At 45.4% G+C, this 21,926-nt stretch overlaps 1 protein-coding gene across 2 annotated transcripts in view; it reads left to right on the forward strand.

The window, feature by feature from the left end:
• The window catches only part of ascc3 (activating signal cointegrator 1 complex subunit 3), a 174,477-nt gene that overhangs the window by 10,243 nt on the left and 142,308 nt on the right, over positions 1–21,926 (forward strand). For both annotated transcript variants that reach the window (XM_049027147.1, XM_049027146.1), the window contains exons 4-5: positions 392–969; positions 15,539–15,659. In XM_049027147.1, the coding sequence (XP_048883104.1) occupies positions 392–969; positions 15,539–15,659 (699 nt within the window). The remainder of the gene's footprint in view (positions 1–391; positions 970–15,538; positions 15,660–21,926) is intronic.

Genomic DNA, 21,926 nt, shown 5'->3' on the forward strand with positions numbered 1-21,926 from the left:
GAGGTAACTCAGCTGCATTTGTCAAACTTCACAAAACTGAAAGACATGTCACTTGGCATCTGGTCATATATATAGTTTGCAGCACAGTGCGAGTACCCTTTGGTACTTACCCTGAATTAAGCACTGCCGTGCCTGTGTTGACACCTGGCTTTTTGGTGCCCTGTACCAGATAAGTAGTGATGGATTGGCGAAGAGGTAAGATGCAGTGGATTGTATGGTACTGAGAACGTAATCCATAATTGAGATTTTTGGACCAAGTTATTGAATTTATTTGTATTGCAGGATTTTAACAGAAGTAGTTGATACGTTGTGCCAACTTTACTGAAGTTTATGATGGTGTTATGGCTGTTATGTCCTGATTACGACACTAATGCTACGTTGTGTCTCACAGTGGGCACGGACCTTGGTCAGGAGACCATTGAGAGTGCTGCAGTGTTTCTCTTCAAGATTTTCTACAATAAGGACCAGGTGGGCCATGAAGAAACCAGGGCTATCAAGCAAATGTTTGGCCCCTTCCCCTCCTCTGCAGCCGGAGCATCCTGCGCAGCCATTGGGCGGCTCGCGGCTCTTGTCGACGAGACCAAGCTAGAGACGTTTGTCTTGGCGCAGAGCTCAAACGCCACCTCTGGCTGCATTCCTTTTGGACGCAACATCAGCTTCTCCTTTGACAGCTATGGCCTGGATTACCTAGAAGGTCTGCCATGGGACAGCCTGGAAGAAGACGACATCAACCTGGATTTCGGCAAGTTCCTCACTAGCCATGCCCGGCAGAACGGGGCAGTTGATGGTGCCATTGCAAGTGGCTCGGGCCACGGTGCTGCTCCTGCCGCTGCCGGGGTCATCCTCCAACAGGAGGTGGAGCGCTATCTGGCCCAGGGGCACATGAGCCAGTCGAGCCCCGAGGAGCTCTGCACATCACTGTTCGAGATGCTGGCATCGCAAAAGACGGACGACGAGCTGCAGAATGAGGTGGGTTCAGATTCTGTCCTCAAATACTTCCATTTGCAGTCTGCATGGCTGGTTTATTACAAGCCGGCATGGACTTTCTTGCAGTCTGCTCACCGATAGGATTTTTTTAAAATCTTATTTGATTGTCCTTTTTGGGGTGTGTTCAACAAAAGACAACGACATTGGTGTTTTTTTAATATGTACTCTTCCAGAGGTGGATAGTTCAGGTCCAGAAAGAAATCCAGACCAAGATTTTGTTTTAACCATCCAGCTGAGTATACACACTCACGCAGTGCTCAATTAGTTGGTTGAAACAAAATTTTGGTCTGGATTTTCAGTTTCTAAACCTGGACCATCCACCTCTGTACTCTTCACTGGCTTTTGGAGTATTGGTTCATTTGTGTTTAATTATAGACTCTAATGACTTACTGTCTAAATAATTGCCACTGTAATGTGATTGCTGAAACCAAGTACAGCCATCCTAATGATAGTTATCCGACCTTGCTTACTAGTCTGCCCCGGGCTGAACGTGCTTTACTCAGGATAAGCTGAAGTCATGTTTCTCAATACATCCTTGACCTTTTCTGAGAAGGGGGTCCTCTCTGTAGGTGATTTCACAGCCATAGAATGTTAAACCTGAGGTGAGGATGAATGGACTCCTGTTGGAAAAGGTCACTGTGGCTTCTTCTGTTGGTGCAAACTTAGGTAACATTTATGGTTGGTCAGCAGTAGAATTTGCCTGCTTTATATAAAGTTTTCTTATAGTAATTTCTATTACGTTTAGAGATACTAGCTGTCATCTGAACCAAATAGCATTTATTTTGATTTTATAGGTAGCTGATTCCACTTTGAGATGTGTTTTTATTGTTTACATCAAAGTGTCAAACTTTGCAGCTGCAAGAATTTTCAAGGGACACTTTTCCCATAATTTGGTGTCCTCCATAGCTTTCATTCTCGATGAGTACTTGGGATGTAAAAAAGTGTTTTCCGGTATGTGTCGTTATCTAAATAACACAACGTAGGGATGTTGTTTTTAAAAACATAATGATGCCGATAAACAGATGATAATCTGGAATGCACGCTGTGGTTGTTGACATGGAGATCAGAGAAATGCCGACAATTTGCATAAATTGTGCATACATTTTAGATTGAAAATTTTCCCAAAACTTAGTGAAGGTTTTCTGTTCACGGGAGGTAATGGACTGTTTGACACACGTGAGATATTGTCTGCCACTTCGTCTTTTGTGGAAAATTCCTTTTAGATGCTATTATTTCATCAGAACAACCTGAATCTGAGTTTTTAGAACCAGGAAATGCTTTACTGCTGGCAGTACTGCAAAACCTAATGCAAAAAAACAAGAAATGATTGGTTGGATTTATTTAGTACAGAGGTGGGCAATCTAACGCAGAAAGGGCCACCTTGTACAGGTTTTCACTGCAACTGCTTAATTAGATTACTAATTAGAGCACTGATCGGCTGAAGAGTCCTCACACCTGGCCCTTTTGTAAATAACGTTGGTCACCCCTGACTTCACTACCTGCAGTTATGTGGTTGCATTGACAGTCAGTAGATTTAATCTTTTACCTATTTTCAGTTAATCTGAGTAACTGTCCCATACGAACAAAATAACAAAACCTAACCATCTGGATGACTGGTAAACGGGAGAATGTTATTATTATTTTTTTTGATTAAAATTCTAATCAGTTACTTGCATACCCTAACCCTGCAACACACTGTGAATACAAGCTTATGTACAGATTTTATCATTTGATGATAATATGGCTGTTTTGTTTTATAATGAAATTTATTTGCCATTTGTAGATTGGAATTCTTTAGTTTTCACACATCCCATCTCGCCCTACTTTTTGGACACACGCACAGATGAGAGTGAACTGATGGACACCGGCAGGATTCATGGTGTTCATGTGTTTCTTTCAGTCTTGTATAAAGTACCCAAAAGTCACGCTTAAGTATAAGTACAGATACCCTCCCAAAAATTTACTTTGATAAAAGTTCAATTCACCAACTAGAATTGCACTCAAGTAAAAGTCTTAAAGTATCTAGTACTCACTGTACTTAAGTATTACAAATAATCTATAACTAACTGTACTTGAGCAATGAAAGTACAAGTGCAAGTAAATATAAATAACAACAGAATGCTGTCTAAACTTTTAATATTAAACTCAGTATTTTAAAGCATGGAAAAGAAAAATTTTGCCTATATCACACACTTCAAAAACAGGGCTTTAAAAACCTAAACTGGAGTAGGCTATTGTTAAAAAAGAAGTACAGGTTAATGTTAACTTATTTTAAAGCCATTTCTGAAAACACAAGTCACTGTTTTTCCTATTACCAGCATGGGGTTCATTATCTCAGTCACAAAACCCCGTTTTCCAGCTTTAATAACTCTTTCAATGTTTATTGTTCAAAAGTCCAAGTTAATATTAGTGATTCAAATGCCCTAACCAAGCCTGTCACCAAGAGAAGAAAATGTTCACCTAACATCAGACACAAAGCTCACCCCAAGCTTTTATCCAGGCTAATCGTGATAACTGAAGTTAATTCACTGGTGTTTACTGTTAATTTAGCTTTCCTCGATGTGCTTCTTTAGATTGGATGGGGAGCTTTTAAAAGCCAACATTTCGATGTCTTTAGGCAGGCACAAGAGGTATTTCATCTGATAGGACGATTCTTTCCCACCCACGTAAGAAAACATTGTGTTTAAGTATGGCCAGGGGTGCTGCTCATCTTCTTCTCCATCGTTTGTAGCTGACGCTGCTTCCACTATTTCTTCCTCCATGACTGCTTGTGGGATGGCTGCTCAGCGCTCACATCGACACATAACCGACAGGTTGAGTGTGGAGTGACACGTGTGCATGTTGCGTTACGTGATTCATAGAACAATGACAAGTTAGCTTCCGAAAGCTTCTGTTGCGGTCAACTAAACTAAGAGCGGCAGAGAAAACACCAAATCTAATCTGATTTTTGTAACGAGTAACGACACTCCGCACTGAAAATGTATCGGAGGAAAAGTATGCAGTTAAATTAGGAAATGTAGTGAAGTAAGTGAAAGTTGACAAAATAAAAAAAAACTCAAGTAAACTATAGATACTCCCAAAACATATTTGAGTACAGTAGTGAAGTATTATTACTTCATTACTGTACAACACTGGTTTCTTTTAAGGACAGTGATCAATATAACAACTGAACTAAACATCAGAACATTTTCTTTTTATAACAATTATACACAAAGTGTGCAGCTTTTGTCACTGCAGTGTATCTTTCTGGGCTTCAGGAAGAACATTTTTAGAGCCTCTTCATATGGGAAGTCAAACGTCTGGCCCATTTATTGAGCTCCGCATGCAGGCTGCAAGATGGTGCGGATGTTTGTCTTGACCTGCAAATACATTAACTGTTAGGCTTTAAAAGTGCTAGCTAATAGCTTAAAATAGTGACAGTTTAAATAAAAAAAATCCCATTGTGAAACGTATTTGTTACCCTGGGAGTGTTTAAAAAAATGCAAAAATTTTCGGGTGGTTTTGACACAACATATTTTCCGACGCGCTCTCTGTCCGCTGGTGGGTCTGTGTTCACCTGTGTGTGCACGCATATCAGGGTAGAACTTCGCCATGCGCGATACAGAGAACACAGGAGAATTGTAAACGCGCGACGCACGATTTTTGTAGAGCCAAAAATGACCAGTTGTTGTGTAAATAAGATAAATAGCATAAGGCTATTTAGCCTGTTGTCCATTGAACCAGTTCAGTTTTTAAATTTGATCCCATCCTATATTAGCTGAGGCATCTCGGACCACCTCCCAGACACTGCTGTGAGAAGGGTACTGCTTGCTGTCTTAATAAATGTCATACTTCAGTAAGGCCTAGTAGTTCTCAATGGCGGTGAAGTCAGGCGATGAAAGGGGCCAGGTCAAAATTCAATCACCTTTCAAGCCTTTCTTGGCAAATATATGGAATACTTTGATGCATGGGAAGGGGCATTGTCCTGTTTGAATATCATAACCTTTTTGAAAGCTACTGACTACTCCTTGAACAAATGTTTGAAGAAGGTATCTTCTAGAAATTGGCAGTAGATCTTGTATTCCTGTCTTTTTACACAATAGTCCAACAAGTTGTTCACTGATAACTGCAGCCCACATCATCTCTCCTCCATCACCTTGTTGGCGCTTGAAGAAGGTGTCCATCCACTGGCCCATTCATCTCCATGGAGTCACTCTCGTCTTGTCTCTCCATAAAATCTTTGTAAAATCAGCCTTGAGATGTGTCTCTGTCCATTCATGTTTTAGCTTGTGTACCTTACTGAGTTGAGGTTTTGTTTTAGCCTTTATATCCTTCTCAATGTCGCGTATAATTCCGCACCTATAATTCCAGAGATTCCTTTCAGGTTGTAGTTTTGAAAAATGGTGGCATTTCAAGCTGAGGACTTTCCGTCCATCTCCTCTTTAATTTGACATAAATCTTCGCCAGTTAATTTGTGTCTCCTGTTGGCCCATTTTAAAGTTATTAATACTGTAATTTCATTAATTCTGAAAAGGAAAGTGTTTAACGTGTCCTGTATTACTCCAAACAGAATGTATTTAGACCAAATATGAACATGCTATATTTTTAAACAGTCCATTCTTAATTGTCGATTAACCTGGACTAGGGCTGCCGCCATCACGTGACATACGGTGCAGTCATCGCCATGGCTTTAGATGACGGCATTTGTGCGGACGCCGGCTTTTCGGTACTATATAGACGTTTTCTTACGGCCACAGTTTAGTAAGCTGTTTAGTAGCGTGCCTGAAATATTAATGAGATGAGTATTGTGAAGCCCAGAAGTTAGTGATCTGTATAAATTTGGGACATCCTTATGTTTAATAAACGTGTGGGACGTTACACTGCAAAAAGTACCACCGCAACATCGACATCTTTTTACCGTATTTATCCATAATGTCCTCTTTAAAAAGATGACGTAGCTTTTGAGCTGTTCTTTTCTTCGGTGCTGCTTCAGTGCTTACCGCTTCCGTGAGTTACTAAAGCAATGGTGTGGCATGAATCTAATAAGCATAAGGATATGCTGAATTTATAGAACTCCTGACTTTTGGGCATCACAATATGCCTCTCATTGATATCTTAGACGCACTACTAATCTGCTTACCAAATTTTGGGCAAGCAAAGTACTGTAAAGTACTGAAACGCCGGCGTCCGGATGAATGTTTCACCTGTCATCTAAAGCCCTGGTGATTATTGCGCATGAGCCATATAATCACGATTACATTGTGATGTGATCGCGACAGCCATGGTCCAGGTTAATCTCCAATTAAGAATGGACTGTTTCAGATGTGTTGCATAAGTGCTTTTCGTATGCAGTGTATATGGAGGGATTTTTCACGCAGATTTACGTGTGTTTGTTTGTGGGCTTGATAAGCAGTTCCTTTAAAGTGGAGTGAAGTGTATAGTTTTACTGTGATTCAGCTATTAAGTCTCGTTCCCCCAGGAATAAATATTTGGAGGCTGAAGAACTGGGAAATGAATAGTGTGCATCTAAAAATATAAGTAGATTAAGAAATTTATGATTAAATGGAGCACTGTCGCCTCACACCTCTGGGACCCGGGTTCGAGTCTCCGCCTGGGTCACATGTGTGCGGAGTTTGCATGTTCTCCCCGTGTCGTCGTGGGGTTTCCTCCGGGTACTCCGGTTTCCCCCCACAGTCCAAAAACATGCTGAGGCTAATTGGAGTTGCTGAATTGCCCGTAGGTGTGCATGTGTGAGTGAATGGTGTGTGAGTGTGCCCTGCGATGGGCTGGCCCCCCATCCTGGGTTGTTCCCTGCCTCGTGCCCATTGATTCCGGGATAGGCTCCGGACCCCCCGCGACCCAATAGGATAAGCGGTTTGGAAAATGGATGGATGGATGGATGGATGATTAAATGGTCAAAACGCTAATTTGGCAGCCTTTCTAATGCTACTGTGTCACCACTGTTTGTTAAGTTGAACAGAGACGATAAAGTATAGCAGTAGGAAAGGCAATTTTGTAGCTGATTTGTCCACAATATTGAGCACAAGCAAAATGTTTTGCAGCTGAAACAGCCATCGGGTTCTGCTGGGGAAAAACTTTGTCACCTGGGAAGGGCTCTAATCTGATGGGTCACTGTGCAGTTTTAATATTACTCAAAAGCTGGCCATTTGTTTTATTAGAGATGTGTCCCTTGGGGCCTTTTGTGAAGGGCTCAAGAACTTAAAAATGAGATGTTGCTTTGGATGCAGGGGTCCCTTTCGACGCGACGGCCTCGTCTCGGTCCCTTTCGACGCGACGGCCTCGTCTCGGTCCCTTTCGACGCAACGGCCTCGTCTCGGTCCCTTTTGACGCGACGGCCTCGTATCGGCCGCTTTCGACGCGGCGGCTGCGTATCGGCCGCTTTCGACGCGACAGCCTCGGCTCGGCCACTTTCGATGCGACGGCCTCGTCTCGGTCCCTTTCGCCGCGACGGCCTCGTCTCGGTCCCTTTCGCCGCGACGGCCTCGTCTCGGTCCCTTTCGACGCGACGGCCTCGTATCGGCCGCTTTCGACGCGGCGGCTGCGTATCGGCCGCTTTCGACGCGACAGCCTCGGCTCGGCCACTTTCGATGCGACGGCCTCGTCTCGGTCCCTTTCGATGCGACGGCCTCGTATCGCCCGCTTTCGACGCGACGGCCTCGTATCGGCCGCTTTCGACGCTACGGCCTGGTATCGGCCGCTTTCGACGCGACTGCCTCGTATCGGCCGCTTTCGACGCTACGGCCTCGTATCGGCCGCTTTCGACGCGACGGCCTCGTATCTGTCCCTTTCGACGCGGCGGCCTCGTCTCGGTCCCTTTCGACGCGGCGGCCTCGTCTCGGGCCCTTTCGACGCGGCGGCCTCGTCTCGGGCCCTTTCGACGCGGCGGCCTCGGCTCGGTCCCTTTCGACGTGGCGGCCTCGCCTCGGGCCCTTTCGACGCGGCGGCCTCGCCTCGGGCCCTTTCGACGCGGCGGCCTCGCCTCGGGCCCTTTCGACGCGGCGGCCTCGCCTCGGGCCCTTTCGACGCGGCGGCCTCGCCTCGGGCCCTTTCGACGCGGCGGCCTCGGCTCGGTCCCTTTCGACGCGGCGGCCTCGGCTCGGTCCCTTTCGACGCGGCGGCCTCGTCTCGGTCCCTTTCGCCGCGGCGGCCTCGGCTCGGTCCCTTTCGACGCGGCGGCCTCGCCTTGGGCCCTTTCGACGCGGCGGCCTCGGCTCGGTCCCTTTCGACGCGGCGGCCTCGGCTCGGTCCCTTTCGACGCGGCGGCCTCGGCTCGGTCCCTTTCGACGCGGCGGCCTCGTATCGGCCGCTTTCGACGCGGCGGCCGCGTATCGGCCGCTTTCGACGCGGCGGCTGCGTATCGGCCACTTTCGACGCGACGGCCGCGGCTCTCGGTCCCTTTCGACGCGGCGGCCGCGGCTCTCGGTCCCTTTCGACGCGGCGGCCGCGGCTCTCGGTCCCTTTCGACGCGGCGGCCGCGGCTCTCGGTCCCTTTCGACGCGGCGGCCGCGGCTCTCGGTCCCTTTCGACGCGGCGGCCTCGGCTCTCGGTCCCTTTCGACGCGGCGGCCTCGGCTCGGTCCCTTTCGACGCAGCGGTCACTTTGGACTCGCCGGTCGCTTTGGACTCGCCGGTCGCTTTGGACGCGGTGGCCTCGGCTCGGTCGCTTTGGACTCGGCGGTCGCTTTGGACGCGGCGGCCTCGGCTCGGTCGCTTTGGACTCGGCGGTCGCTTTGGACGCGGAGGCCTCGGCTCGGTCGCTTTGGACGCGGCGGCCTCGGCTCGGTCGCTTTGGACGCGGCGGCCTCGGCTCGGTCGCTTTGGACGCGGCGGCCTCGGCTCGGTCGCTTTGGACGCGGCGGCCTCGGCTCGGTCGCTTTGGACGCGGCGGCCTCGGCTCTCGGCCCCTTTTTGGACTCGGCGGCCTCGGCTAGGTCGCTTTGGACGCGGCGGCCTCGGCTCGGTCCCTTTCGATGCGGCGGCCTCGGCTCTCGGCCCCTTTTTGGACTCGGCGGCCTCTGCTAGGTCGCTTTGGACGCGGCGGTCGCTTTGGACGCGGCGGTCGCTTTGGACTCGGTGGTCGCTTTGGACGCGGCGGCCTCGGCTCGGTCCTTTCGACGCGGCGGCCTCGGCTCGGTCCCTTTCGACGCGGCGGCCTCGGCTCGGTCCCTTTCGACGCGGCGGCCTCGGCTCGGTCCCTTTCGACGCGGCGGCCTCGGGTCGGTCGCTTTGGACTCGGCGCCCGTGTCTCGGTCCCTTTCGACGAGGCGCCCGCGTCTCGGTCCCTTTCGACGCGACGTCCTCGGCTTGGTTGTCTTGGACGCGGTGGCCGCGTCTCGGTCCCTTTGGCCGCGGCTCGGCCCTCACTTGACTGCCTTTGTCAGTTTAACACAGGGATTAGTTTAGTTGAGATAAAGCCTGCAGATGCTTGACTCCTGTTCCGGCTGGCTGCAGGGTATCCAGCTTTTGTTAGAGCTACATGTCCTCTTCAGATTCCGATTGGCGTGAGAGGAGAAATAAGGCTTTGAAAGCCATTGTATATGCTGTTATTGTGCTTTGTCAGTCAGCCACTTTTGTTGATGGTTACTTGTTTGGTTCCCATTGAGGTAAAGCAGGCAGTGATTGATGGCGCTTGGTAGATCCCCCTCACTGTGGCTTTCTAAGCCTTGTTTCTCGCTGGCTGCTAATTGGTCAATATCACAGCAATAATAAATGCCTTGGGGAAAAAAAAGTTGAATATGCACTTTTGAAACACAAATTAAGTGGGCACAGTTTTGTTTTGTTTTTAATATTTAAAGTAAAGAATGATCTGCTTACATAAAGCTTTATAAAACTATTTCTTGATCTGGGGCAAGCAAAAAAGTCTGCAAATTGTCCTGCAGGAATGAGCACTAAGCACACTGGCAATATACTATATCTTGTATTCTGTTGTGTTGTATCTCGGTGGGATTTTGTGGTTTTTGCGGCAGTGTGTGGCTCAGCTGGTTGGGCACTGCCTGTAATCAGAAGGTTGTAAATAAATGGTATGTAAATGCATATTGTGGGTCTGTGCAATTGCAGACAGAACCTCTGTTCCTTTAACTTATCAGCAAAGGTGACATACAGAATTCCAAAGTGTTGACGTATACAGACCCTGTGATGGACCTGAGTTTCATGGCAGTGCTTTTGTGACCCTGGGTCTGTTCACTCGCATCCATTAAACACTCTCTCTCATGCTGCTTTGTTGTGCTTCCAACGCTTGTTAGCTGTTCTTCTCCAGTAGATATTCTCATAGGTAGATGGAGGGGCTTTCTGGTTGAGTTTAACATACTGTGGATGCCAGGTAATTGCCTACGTCATGTGGAGTGTCCTGCTCTGGCTTCACCCTGGGCTGCACGTGCAAACGCTTTGGTGCCGAAGCCCCTCTGCAGTTTTAATGTTATTCACGTCGCTGGCATTTGGAACCATGTTCTTCCCCTGACACCCCCAGACAGAGAGGGCCCTTTATGTGCTTGTGTGTCGTGCCCCCCCCCCATTCTTGGAGTCAACAATGTTTAAAGGTTTCCTGCCTCCTGACATCTCTGCTGTTAAGCCTGACACAACATAAAATGACTTTAAAAAGTGACTTCTGTTGTGGTGTATAATGTTTCTGAGTTTGTGCTTCAGAGACTGCCATCTTCTGCAATATCGAACGCTGCCGTCAGTCTCACACCCCTGGAGTGAGAGGGACTTAGACCGCTGTTGGATTTGGCCAGAGCTTGGAAATGTCAAATGAGGATGATTTCATATTGTCTAGTAGTATTTCGTAGGGTGTGAACGTTCATTGTTTTTAGTCACCCAGAGAAATTATCAAAGTAGTGGAATATTTTAGAAATGCGTGTTTTGCAGCTCTCTGCAGTTGTAGGTGTTTTGGTTGAAATCATCATGTTTATGTTCACAAAATAATTTAAACATCACTCCTTCAGGTTATGGTCATTTTGCTTTATGTTTGATCACGATAACAGGTCTTCTGATTTGATATTAGAATTTCAATTTATGGACCTATTTCCTTGACACATTTTATAGCCACAGAATATAGTAGAAAATGCTAAAGGCGGTGATTACATCAGCCAAATGCTGATTCGTTTTAGAAGGATAATAAGAGAATAGTAAAGCTTCATTAAATTTTGATTATATAAAATCTTTGCTTCTTATATAAGCCTTTTCCCATTGTTTTTGTCATATTTGAGAATGTTGAAGGTGTTGGGATAAAACTCGTCACAATGAAAATTTTCAAAGTTATTGATGTATGTTTTTTTTTCCACTTCGCTGCGCTTTTTCCGGAACGAAGTAGTAACATAAACTGGGGGAAGACTATAATTAGAATGATACCAGTGTTTGTCATCATCACCATGATTGCCACCATCCATGAACTGGAATTTATTATAATTGACCAGGAGCTTTATGGCTGAATGTAAACAGAGGGACTTCTGTAGTACCACTCAGGAGCTCAGACTGTACAAATGAAAAAAATAATGGCAGTACAATCCAGTATTGGTGTTTAAAAAACAAAAAAAAGGTACTATGTGTCAGGTGGGGTTATTATGTAGCGAAGTATCATCTGGGCAAATCCTGACAAGCATAGTGAGCCGAGTACCGGCATCATAGCTGAATGATGTATGGGAGGCCATTCAGGCATGTGTCTAATAAGGAGATGCAGGTTTACTCAGCACTTCCACGCTGCCTTTGAAGCTCCTTTTTAACAGCCAGGGTGGATTGAGAGTATGTAAAAAGTACAAAGTGTGCGCGAGGAAGTTCTGATGCGCTGCTAGCATCTTACATCTGTCCCCGGTCCTCGATAGCATAAGTGTCTGTCCTGAAAGTGGCGAGGCAGCTGAGAGTGAGTCACCCTCACGCCGAAGCGGGACGTTTCTGTCCTGACGTATATCGCAGGGATCTTTCTGATGTCAGTGTAAACTCCCACCTGTCTAACTCATGAACTGAACTTTTTGAAATGTCGGCGTGCTTACATATGTACATGTGGACGAAGTAACTGTTTGAAAGTAGAATATCCACTAACCAGGAAAGCAAACCTTATTCTGCGTGCTCTGGTCCGGCTCACCTCGAGCCTGTTCCCAGCGGCGCAGGGCATACTGGGACACACCCTCAGTGGGATGCCAGATCCCAGGTTTTCTGACCAGTTGGAAGGAGAGAGAGAAAAACACTTGGGAATTAAGTTACTGAGGATTCGAGAAACAAAATCAAAAATGCTTTCTGTGAGTGAGAACATTTTTTGTCCATATTTGTCTCCCCAAATCTTAGATGGCTGACCTGTAGGTTTTTCCCCACCTTAAGATGCTTGTGTGTGTGTTTGTGTGTCTGTTTGATTTGAGGGGAAAGTTCTCTCTCTCCCTCTATGGTTTCGGGCTCCAACATAGTGAAGGACAGTGCAGATCTTTGGATTTCTGTCCTGTACCCCTGCAGAATGTGATAGAATACTGTGAGGGGAATGCAGGTGACCAATTCACCTGATGGGCCACAGTAAAACAGTGTGTTTGTCAGGCTTCAGACAGCTGACGCTGTGTGATAGGGCTCAGCCAAAGGTGTCCTTTCAGACTCAGCTGGAATACTGCGCTTCAAGAAATCATCTTAATATCACATCATTCTATTGGTGGGTTGGCTTTACACCTACCAGGTTCTGCCTACAATTATACTAAATACATATTCCCATTGATTACTGTTGTCTTTTCTGGAAAGATCTATACAGTAGAGTTAAAAGGTACTGCAAGAGACTAGGTGCTATGACAAGAGATTTCTCCATATTTTATGTTTAATCTCATAATTAAAAATTAATGCCTACGCACATCCATGCTAGTTGGTTTGGAATTCAAAAATACAAACCACATGTTATATAAGTGTTAAATATTTAACAAACGATTTAATAAACAGTAGCATTGTGAAATACTTTAGAGATGTTTTTGTTTTTCAGAAGGCTTTTGACTTAACTCCGCTGTGATTTCCTTCCCTTGGAGGAAATCCCTGTTGGTTTGCATTGCTTATAAGGAAAGTTTCCCACTGGTGGCTCAGTGCCTGAAATTTTAATTATGTTTAATTTGATGCAAGCTAGAAATACTCAGGAAAGTCAAAATGCGGGGAAGTGGACCAGCTATGAAAATGTAGCAAATGCTGCCGCTGTGAAGGTTAAGATCGGGTGTAATGGGTACCTGCTGACTGGAGAGGTCTGTCACTAAATACTCGGCAATTCCGTCTTTTATTCATGAAATGCATATGAAAAAAATTCAGTTGATGTAATTGATTTGTACATTCCAAAGTAAAAGTTGCCAAATACAGTGTTGACATTTGGCACTGCATTTTATGGACAACATAATGCTTGTGAGAATAATTCATTGGGATGGGCTGACCCACATTTTTTCAGTCCCGATCCGATTCCAATGCTGCTGATACATATTCCGATACAAGAGTTCTTTTTACTTTAATATTTTAATGTAATAAATATATATTTCTGATTTCTATATTAATATTTTTAAGCTAGTAAATGCAGATGGAAAAAATGTATGCCGAAAAATTTATTTAGGCTACTAGAAACATGCGTATCGTACTGTTCCTCCTGGTGTGTACATCTTGTTTTAAGCATTTTTGAGTCATTTGCAGTTTGATTTGAAAATCTTCCAAGCCAGGATACGCAACTGGCGAATGCTTAAAATGCCCCATAATATTTCTCCAACTGGCCACGACTTAGACTCCCCTGCAGTTGCAGCCCCCCATGCATCACAAGCTGTAGCTGTGTTTTTTCCACCAAACGTTATTCCCACCTCTCAAAACTTTTATTTTTTTTTTTACAAAGATTGCAAATTTCTGTGCTACTAGTTGCCGTTAAAAGCATAAAATACTTCCAGATCTTCCCCCTCTTATCTGATATTCTTATGCTCCTCGTACTGTGAAGGGTATGCGCATGACGTCACAGCAGGTGGAAGTCACTGCGCTCGCACTGAGTGGCAAATTGAGTGTTCATCCTAAATGCTGCAAAAAACACATCTAAAATGGGAAAGAGCTGTTGTGTTATTGAATGTACAAAGAGATTTAACACGAAACAGGAGCTAACTTTTTAGAGATTGCCAAAACAATAAATACGTAAGTATCAGATATGGATCGGTCACGTATGGCTGATACCTGATCCGTCAAAAAGTTCTCGTTCTGTGCCGATCCCGATACGAATATTGGATCATTGCATCTCTATTACTTACCTTAAAATTTGTCAGACAAACTGGTCAAGAGCATGTTGCTTTGTAAGACGTAACTCTGGATCTTGTTGAAGATCTTCAGTAAAAACCCCTCGGTTCTATGCTCCTGTTCTTCCCACAGAAATTAAAATAGTTTTGCTTTCTCTTGTGATTAAAAGAAATGGCTTCCTGTCAAGAGACTGTGTGATTTATAATCATTTAGTTTATTTATGCTTTCACGTTTAATGAAGTTAAAGGAGAGTCATGTTTTGTGCTAGGGTCTTGTGCAACCCTGCATTCTAAACGATTGTTTAGTAGGAACATGCATGATAATCCTGCTGTGCCGGCTGATCTCCTGAATGAGACGTGCACAAACGATTCATGCAGGAGACACGGAAACTCCGCCATTTCGCCCTTAGAGTCGTCCCTGCAGTTGTCATTTTGTTTTATTCTTGGCGTGTTGCTTGGTTGTCTCACACCTCCGTGACCCCAGCATCACTGATTGATGGTGTTCATAGGCTTGTGGATGGCAGAGCTCCTGTTCTCTATCGCCCTCTGCTGTTCAGTGCCAGTAACCCTGAATACAGAAAAGCAGTAGGGCCCCCTCGACTGCATGTGCATTCATTGTTTAGGTGTTAGATCTGCAAGTTCTTGGGTCATTCTCTAGGATGGTGGGTTACACTCATAATTTAACGGATATTTTAGCTAGGGCTGCAGGGTATTTTGTGATTGGACCTTCAGATGACGGGAGAATGATCTGTCCTGACTCTAGCTTTTGGTTGCTATACAGACATTTACTTGCATCCTCAGTTTGGTAAGCAGGTAACTTGTACGCCTAAAATATCGATGAGAGGCGAATAGTGATGCCCAGTAGTTAGTACTTTGAATAAATTCGGCATTTCCTTGTGTCTATTAAATTCAGTTAGTGGAACGTACCACATGCTCATGTTTTGGTAAATCATGGAAACGACAAGCACTGAAGTGGTAGTGAAGAAAGGGATAGATCAGCAGCCACTTCATCTTTCAAAAGAAGAGATATTGTGGGATAAATAAGGCAAAAAGGACATTGGGGGTGTGTCGGTATGTTTTGCAGCTTAAAGGATACGCCGAATTTATACAGATTGCTAAAACCCCGGTGATTATTGTGGATGTGCCATATAATCAGGGTGCGGGATCGTACAGCTCTAATTTTATCCAATGTACTGGTTTTTAATATTCACATTTTGCTACAGCTGAATGTGTGTATGAAGCAGTTGTGAGTATGTGCCCTGCAGGTACTGTGAGATGTTCTGACGGGGTGGCACGTTTTCAGTAACCTAAACAATGTCCTGAGCTGCTGATCTCCGTCTCTTTCAGCTCTTTGAGCTGCTGGGCCCGGAGGGCTTCGAGATGATTGAGAAGCTGCTGCAGGGACGCCCTGGAATTGTCAGCTCCCTCCTTTCTGCGCCCTCAGAGCTAAAGTTCAGCCAGCTGGCAGGTGAGTGTTTTGAGTATTAGGTCAGTGTTTCTCAAACCCAGTCTTCAGGGACCCAGAAACACTCCATGTATTTACTCCCTCCCTGCTCCCAGTAGGTAATAGGTAACGGAGAAGGAGTCAAATGAAGCGACTGACATCAGCGCTTATATAATAATTAATTATGTCCTAGTGCTGATTAAAAAATGGTTATTCTGTGTCGAACAGCCATGCATTGTTTGGGATTTGGTGATGTGATTCAATGTTATTATTTAAGAACTATAATAAATAATTTATCATAGCTAGTTATTATGGTTACATTGTAATTGCTTACCAATGATTTTCTGCAGAGCAGTGCATGATTTCTACCTGTTTCTTAGTTTGATGCTTTGAAGCACTTCTAGTTAATAGCGTTTCTTAAGTGGTTGGTCCAACAGCAGGGTCCTCCTGGGACCTTAAAGTTGATGTTTGGGTGCCATGTTGCATTCTTCCCAATTTACAGATTATGTGAAAGTGATTAGTTGTCCTTTTTGACAGCACGCAGTGCACAACAACGAAATGTGTCCTCTGCATTTAACCCATATGTGACATTGTGACATAGCAGGGGGCAGCTAATTCACTTGAGGAGCAGTGCCTGGGGAGGTTACTTTGCTCAGGGTAAATCAGTGGTGTTTTGCTCTTCGGGGATTTGAACCAGCACTCTTTCGATTACAAGTGCTCTTCCCTAACCATTAGGCCACCGCTGCCCACTGTTGGTTACTAACTTTTGGGCGTCTCTCATTAATATTTTAGGCATACTACTAATCTGCTCACCACACTGTGGGCGTAAGTAAACTTCTGTATGGTACCGAAAATTTGTTTGGTTGCCTGGCGTTTTGTGCGACTGCGGTCCACAGAATGGCCACTGCCTATGGTAACCATTGATTTTAGCAGTGTGTTTCCTGAGAGCCGTACCAAAGCTGGTGCTGTGCTGATCCGGCTGCTGGCCTGGGAGATGCTGCTGTCGGCCACTTGTCGGTGGACTTGGGAGTCGGCCAGTGGGCCTGCCGCATGCTCGGCGTGGCATATGCCGGTCGCCGGCGCTGCACAAACAGAAGCTACACCTGCGCTACAGATTCTGCAATACCTTGGGACAGTCGTTTGATTTGCGTATCACGGCTGTGATGTGGGAGCGCTGTTGTATCATTGTGGGAGCGTGGTACAGGCGTGCCTTACTTAGCTGGGTGTCTGTTAACACACCAAAGGTGTCCTGCGGTGCTGAAACAGAGATGTGAATCCCCCCCCGCCTCGCTTTTTTGCTTCCCACTTGGCAACAGCCACCCTACCACCACCACCCCCCAAACTGTTTGATCATTCAGTCTGTCTCCTGTTTTTTGCATTATAGTCAAATGGCTCCACACAGAGAGACCATTACTGAAAGAGAGTCTATTAGGTGTAGCTCAATTCTTCATTATTTCATCACTGGAGGGGTTAGTGGGTTCAGGTCTGTAACGTATTTTAGCTGATAGGAAGAAGACAAAGAACAAAGATGTTAAGTTTTAATGTGGGGCTGGGGCGAAAGAGGGCAGCAATTATCAACAAATATTAAGCAAAGGCCAGCTTCATGCTTTGATGCCAGCCGTCCCCGTTAGAGCGTGATGCTCACACACCCCCATGGCCACCTACCAACCCCGGGTGCCGTACTTCATCTCGTCACCTTCTCCCCTCATTCCTGAAATGACTTGCTTGAAGACCGGCTTCATTCCTTAAGTATGAGTCTGAAAAGAGGTGTCTTTCTGACGACAGGGATGGCTCCTTTGTATCCCTATCCTCCAGCATCAAAGGCCTAAAGGGAAAAAAATCATTCTAAAGATCTCTAAAAAAGGTTTGATTTAAAGTTTTATAAAGTGAAAGCTTCTCGCGTTCTCATTGAGTGTTGTTAGCATTGCCCTTGCCGCCTTAGCATAAATTCTTGCTGTGGTCAAAGGTTGTACACTCTGTGATTACAGGCGATGAGCAATTCTATCATAATTTGAAAGCATATATTTAAAGCCTAAAGTGAAAATACAAAGCACATTTTTTTGGGAGGAGCTAGCAGATGAACAGATGTAAAATACTGCAGCCCAATAGGGCCATCGCTGCGTCCATGATGACGGTGTGATCTGTACTGCTGATGTTCTCGCTCTTAATTCTCAGATCAGCTATTGAATTTGCACACTCACAGGACCCCTACAGCTGAAGGTCCATATATGACTTCTGAGAAGTTTAAAGCGAAGTTTCCTGGTGTGTTTCCACTCTCTGGCCTGGAGACCAGCAGATGCATATGTAACGCAGCCTGTTGGTGCCTCACTTCATGTCGCCATACGCTTCCAGTTTGTTTATGCTGCGCTGGCGTATAACGTGCCTCCACCAATAATTGTATCTCACTCTGCGCAAATATTTGTCAGTAGTATGCCTAGGCTTGGATGTGACCCAATGACCCTACGGTTTGCCAGAGCTGTCGTTTTTCAGCTCCAGATTAACAGAGTTGATGTGGAGGTTAATCGTTCATTTAACAGGCCTTGCTTTTCGGTAGCGTGCATCTGCTGATTTTGACTGTGTGGGGCTGGGAGGTGTCGTATAAGACCTTCGAGGGCTTAAGGGGAATTGCCACGGAGTTAAAACGGCTTGCATTCAACCCTGGCATCTGGGCGGGGAATTAAAAAGAAGAAAGACTAGAAAATATTTTCAAATAGGAGGTTATCTCTGTTTACCGTACTTTCCTAGCCACGCCGGACTCGGGATGAGCTATGCAAACACCCTCTATGGAAAATAATTATTATAATAAGCACATCTGATTTGTGTGTTGAACAGTCAAAGGGGTCAGCTTAAAAATGATTATTGTCACGAGCACCAGAAGAGTTCAGAAAGTTTAAAGGTTTCTCGCAAGCGGTAGGAAATTTCTCATTTGGAAGGTTGGTGGGTGAGGATTCAATATTTTATGAATCCATATTGCAATATTCCTACAAGTAAGACCGGTTACACTACTTGGAATTTTAATTGTCTACCTTTCATATGACCCATACTCATTAGCTATCAAAAAGTATGTATTGTCGGTGTATGGTACCTTTGATTAAAAATGAAGTTTCATTTTTAAACATATAACTTCTTATTAAGTAACCCGATTTCGGTTTCTAATTTGTTGGTTCTGACAAATGCAGATGCTGATTGTTGGGAAGATTCTAATACATATTAAGGTGCCCTTGTAAAAATAAACTTGCCTAATATGAGTTTGTTCGAACATGGTTCTCAGTGACACCCTTGGTGCAGGGTCTGGGTGAGACTGCCCTCTCCTGGCATTAATACCCGTACTGATGGAACGAGTGTCGCTAATGATACTGAACTTGCTGAGATTTTGGAGGGTGATTTTTTTTTCTTCTTCTTAAAGTAGAATCACTGATAAAAATCCTAGTGGGACATGTTCTGTATTTATTTGCAGAATAAACATAAACATCAATAAAAAGAGAGTCTTTTGAGAGAAACTTCGTGGCGTCTGTTGTTGTTCAGTCAGGTGCAGTGAGTCCCCACAAAATGAATCGTTAGCCACGGTTATTCCTCTAAGGGTATCCTGTTCCGCTTCGTAGTCGTGCACCAAACAAACCGCACTGCAATTCGTCTGGAACATGCAGTGGTCAGGAAGGGACAGTGTTCAGTGTAAAGATGGATGCTGCTTTTTATCCACCTGTCCGCCACCCACGATTAACCGCTGAATAACCTGCCCACTGACAGGGGTTGCACTTCTGTGTACCTGCTTTAGCACATGATCCGAGAAAGGATGTCACAATAAGAATCGCATCAGTCTTGTATTTTAGCTAAAATTAGTGCTGCTGTTATCTGTGACAGATAGAAAGTTAATGCCTCGAAGAAGGGCAGTGTGACGCCCTTTTCGAATGCACTTATTTTGGTAATGTGATCCCACCTGCAGTAACTCTCCTTTAGACCTGTTGTTTCTGTATTTCTGTATGGAAGGACATGCACATGGCGGTGGTTGATCTCCTGGTTTTGATGATGATTATTATGATATAAATTTACCTTATTAGCCTCCCAAGAGACTCAGATTATGGTTCATTGTCTTCAGTGCCTGGTAAAGTTTGGTTGCATTTGTGCTGCCCTGAAAAGGCTTCTCCTCACACAAGGTGCTGACTGTAAAGTCTGGCCATTGCGGCTGTTTAACGAAAACAGTGCATTGCGTTTGAAGTTTGGCTCCTTCTTTCATGAATTGATATATCTTTGTTTTTTGCTTATAATTGGAGAGCGAAGCCGTTTTTACTTTGCACTTTACAACAAAGTTTTGATAATGAAGAAACAATTTTGCTTACATGGCTATTCGGTGCGAAATCCTGTCATAATATATCTTATGGATGAGCTGGTATCATGCACTCAGAGCAGGCCCTGCTGGAATTCAAAATAAATAACTTTGAAAACAATTAAACCATCCATCCATCTTCCATAACCGCTCATTCCGTCCCGGGTTACGGTGAAACACAAGGAACAAGGCGGGGATAACCTTGGACGGGAAGCCAGTCTCTCAGAGAACACAGGCACTCTCACACTGTGGCTAAGTCACATGGCAGCTCGTCTAACCGCATCTTTCTGGGCTGCATGTGGACCCCCACAGAGACTCGGGTCATGCAGGCCCCCTGCCCAGGCACCGTGTGGGCCACTGGGCTGCTACCAGTTAAACCATACATAAATATGGCATTAAAACTGTGGGATAAATGATTCTTAGTTATGTGAATGCTTTGTAGGACAGCAGTAACAGCAGTAGCGTGAGTCCGGGGGGCCCTGGAGGAGCGAGTTCTAGGGGCACTGCCTTTGGATGAACCGCACTAGCTGGTAGGGTGAAGAGGGTGACAAATTCAGAGCCTCCACCCTTATAGATGGTCATGGAGAGCATGGCTGAGGAGCAGCTTAAATGCTGTATAGGGAAATAAAATGCACAGATGCTGTTGGATTGTAAGGAAGCTGCCATGGACCCAGATGCCAGGGAACAGAAGCAGAGCGGCTTTGCGGAGATTGTTCTCGCATCCAGCTACCTCCAGTGATAACGGCGGTCTGGCAGCTTGTTATTAAGAAATGAATTCCATCCTGAAAGATAATACTTAATTAATATCAGGCCTGCAGGACAGGCTTAGTGCTTAAGCCCTTGGTTCTCTCTCTCTGTGCTCTTAATTTTAAAGAAGAGGGAAAAAACGGTTAGCTTGCATTATATTGTCTGGTAACCAAGTTAAATAATAGATACAAGTGTAACAATAAAATCAAACTCTGTGCAATATAAGTTTCACATAAAATGAAGACGCACACTCTTTTTTTTAACCGAAGCACTGGAGAAGGTTATCTCTCTGAGTGACACAGCTTAGCTACAGCTCGGGAAAGTGTTAATTACCAGCGTTACAGGATTAGCGCAAGGGGTCGTCTGGGCCCCAGGGAGGGCTGCCGAGTCAGATTTAAAGGCGACGGGGGGGCTGCAGGGACGGCGTCCAGGTACTTCCTGAAAAGAGCTGCGCTGAAGCCCGTGCTTCTGTCTTTGGCATCTTTAAGGATGGCAGCTCGCGGTCTTGCCTGGTTCCCAGCCAGCTTTCCTGGAGTTTGTCTCCATTGATAATCCGAACAGGGGAGCTGTGATTTATGTCTGTATGGGGGGGGGGGGGGTACAGTAAGATGACCTAGGGCTGGTTATACTTCACATATGCATGAAACTCCAGGTCATGGGCCAGAATATCTGAAAAATTCCTTAAAGAATTACATGAATGCATATTTGCAGGGAAAATCAGTGCTGCTTTTAATGCTAAAGATGGGAAAACCCCTTTTCCGTAAGGCAGCAGCGATAGGATGCTGCCTCTGTTGTCAGGACTGCTGCGTTTTCTTCACATTGTGCTCCTTGTCGGGTCCGGCGTGTTTTCTCGCTCAAAAAAAACAAAATCGGTTTACTTTTGCGTAATTCTGTCACTGCCACAGACGGGTAAAATAAATTATGGGCGAGTTAAAATGCCTGCCAGCACGGTAATTTCTTTCTCGCGTCCCAGTCGGTAGCTGGGCGGCGTGTCTGTCGGGAGATCATGGGAGTGGAGTCTTTTCCTCGCTAATGGATTTTTTAGGACATCAAACATGCTGATGATTGCAGTATTGGAAGGACACCCCCGTTAGTGTCACAGCCGGGGTCACTTCAAAGAAGCTGCTCGAGTAACGTAAACTTTGTTTTCTTTGTCCTGCTTGTTCAGATACTCTTGGCTAGAAGAGGTTCTCCTCACTCACACACTTTTGATCGCAAGT

This window comes from Brienomyrus brachyistius, chromosome 9, assembly GCF_023856365.1.
Source record: "Brienomyrus brachyistius isolate T26 chromosome 9, BBRACH_0.4, whole genome shotgun sequence".
Taxonomy (NCBI): Eukaryota; Metazoa; Chordata; class Actinopteri; order Osteoglossiformes; family Mormyridae; genus Brienomyrus; species Brienomyrus brachyistius.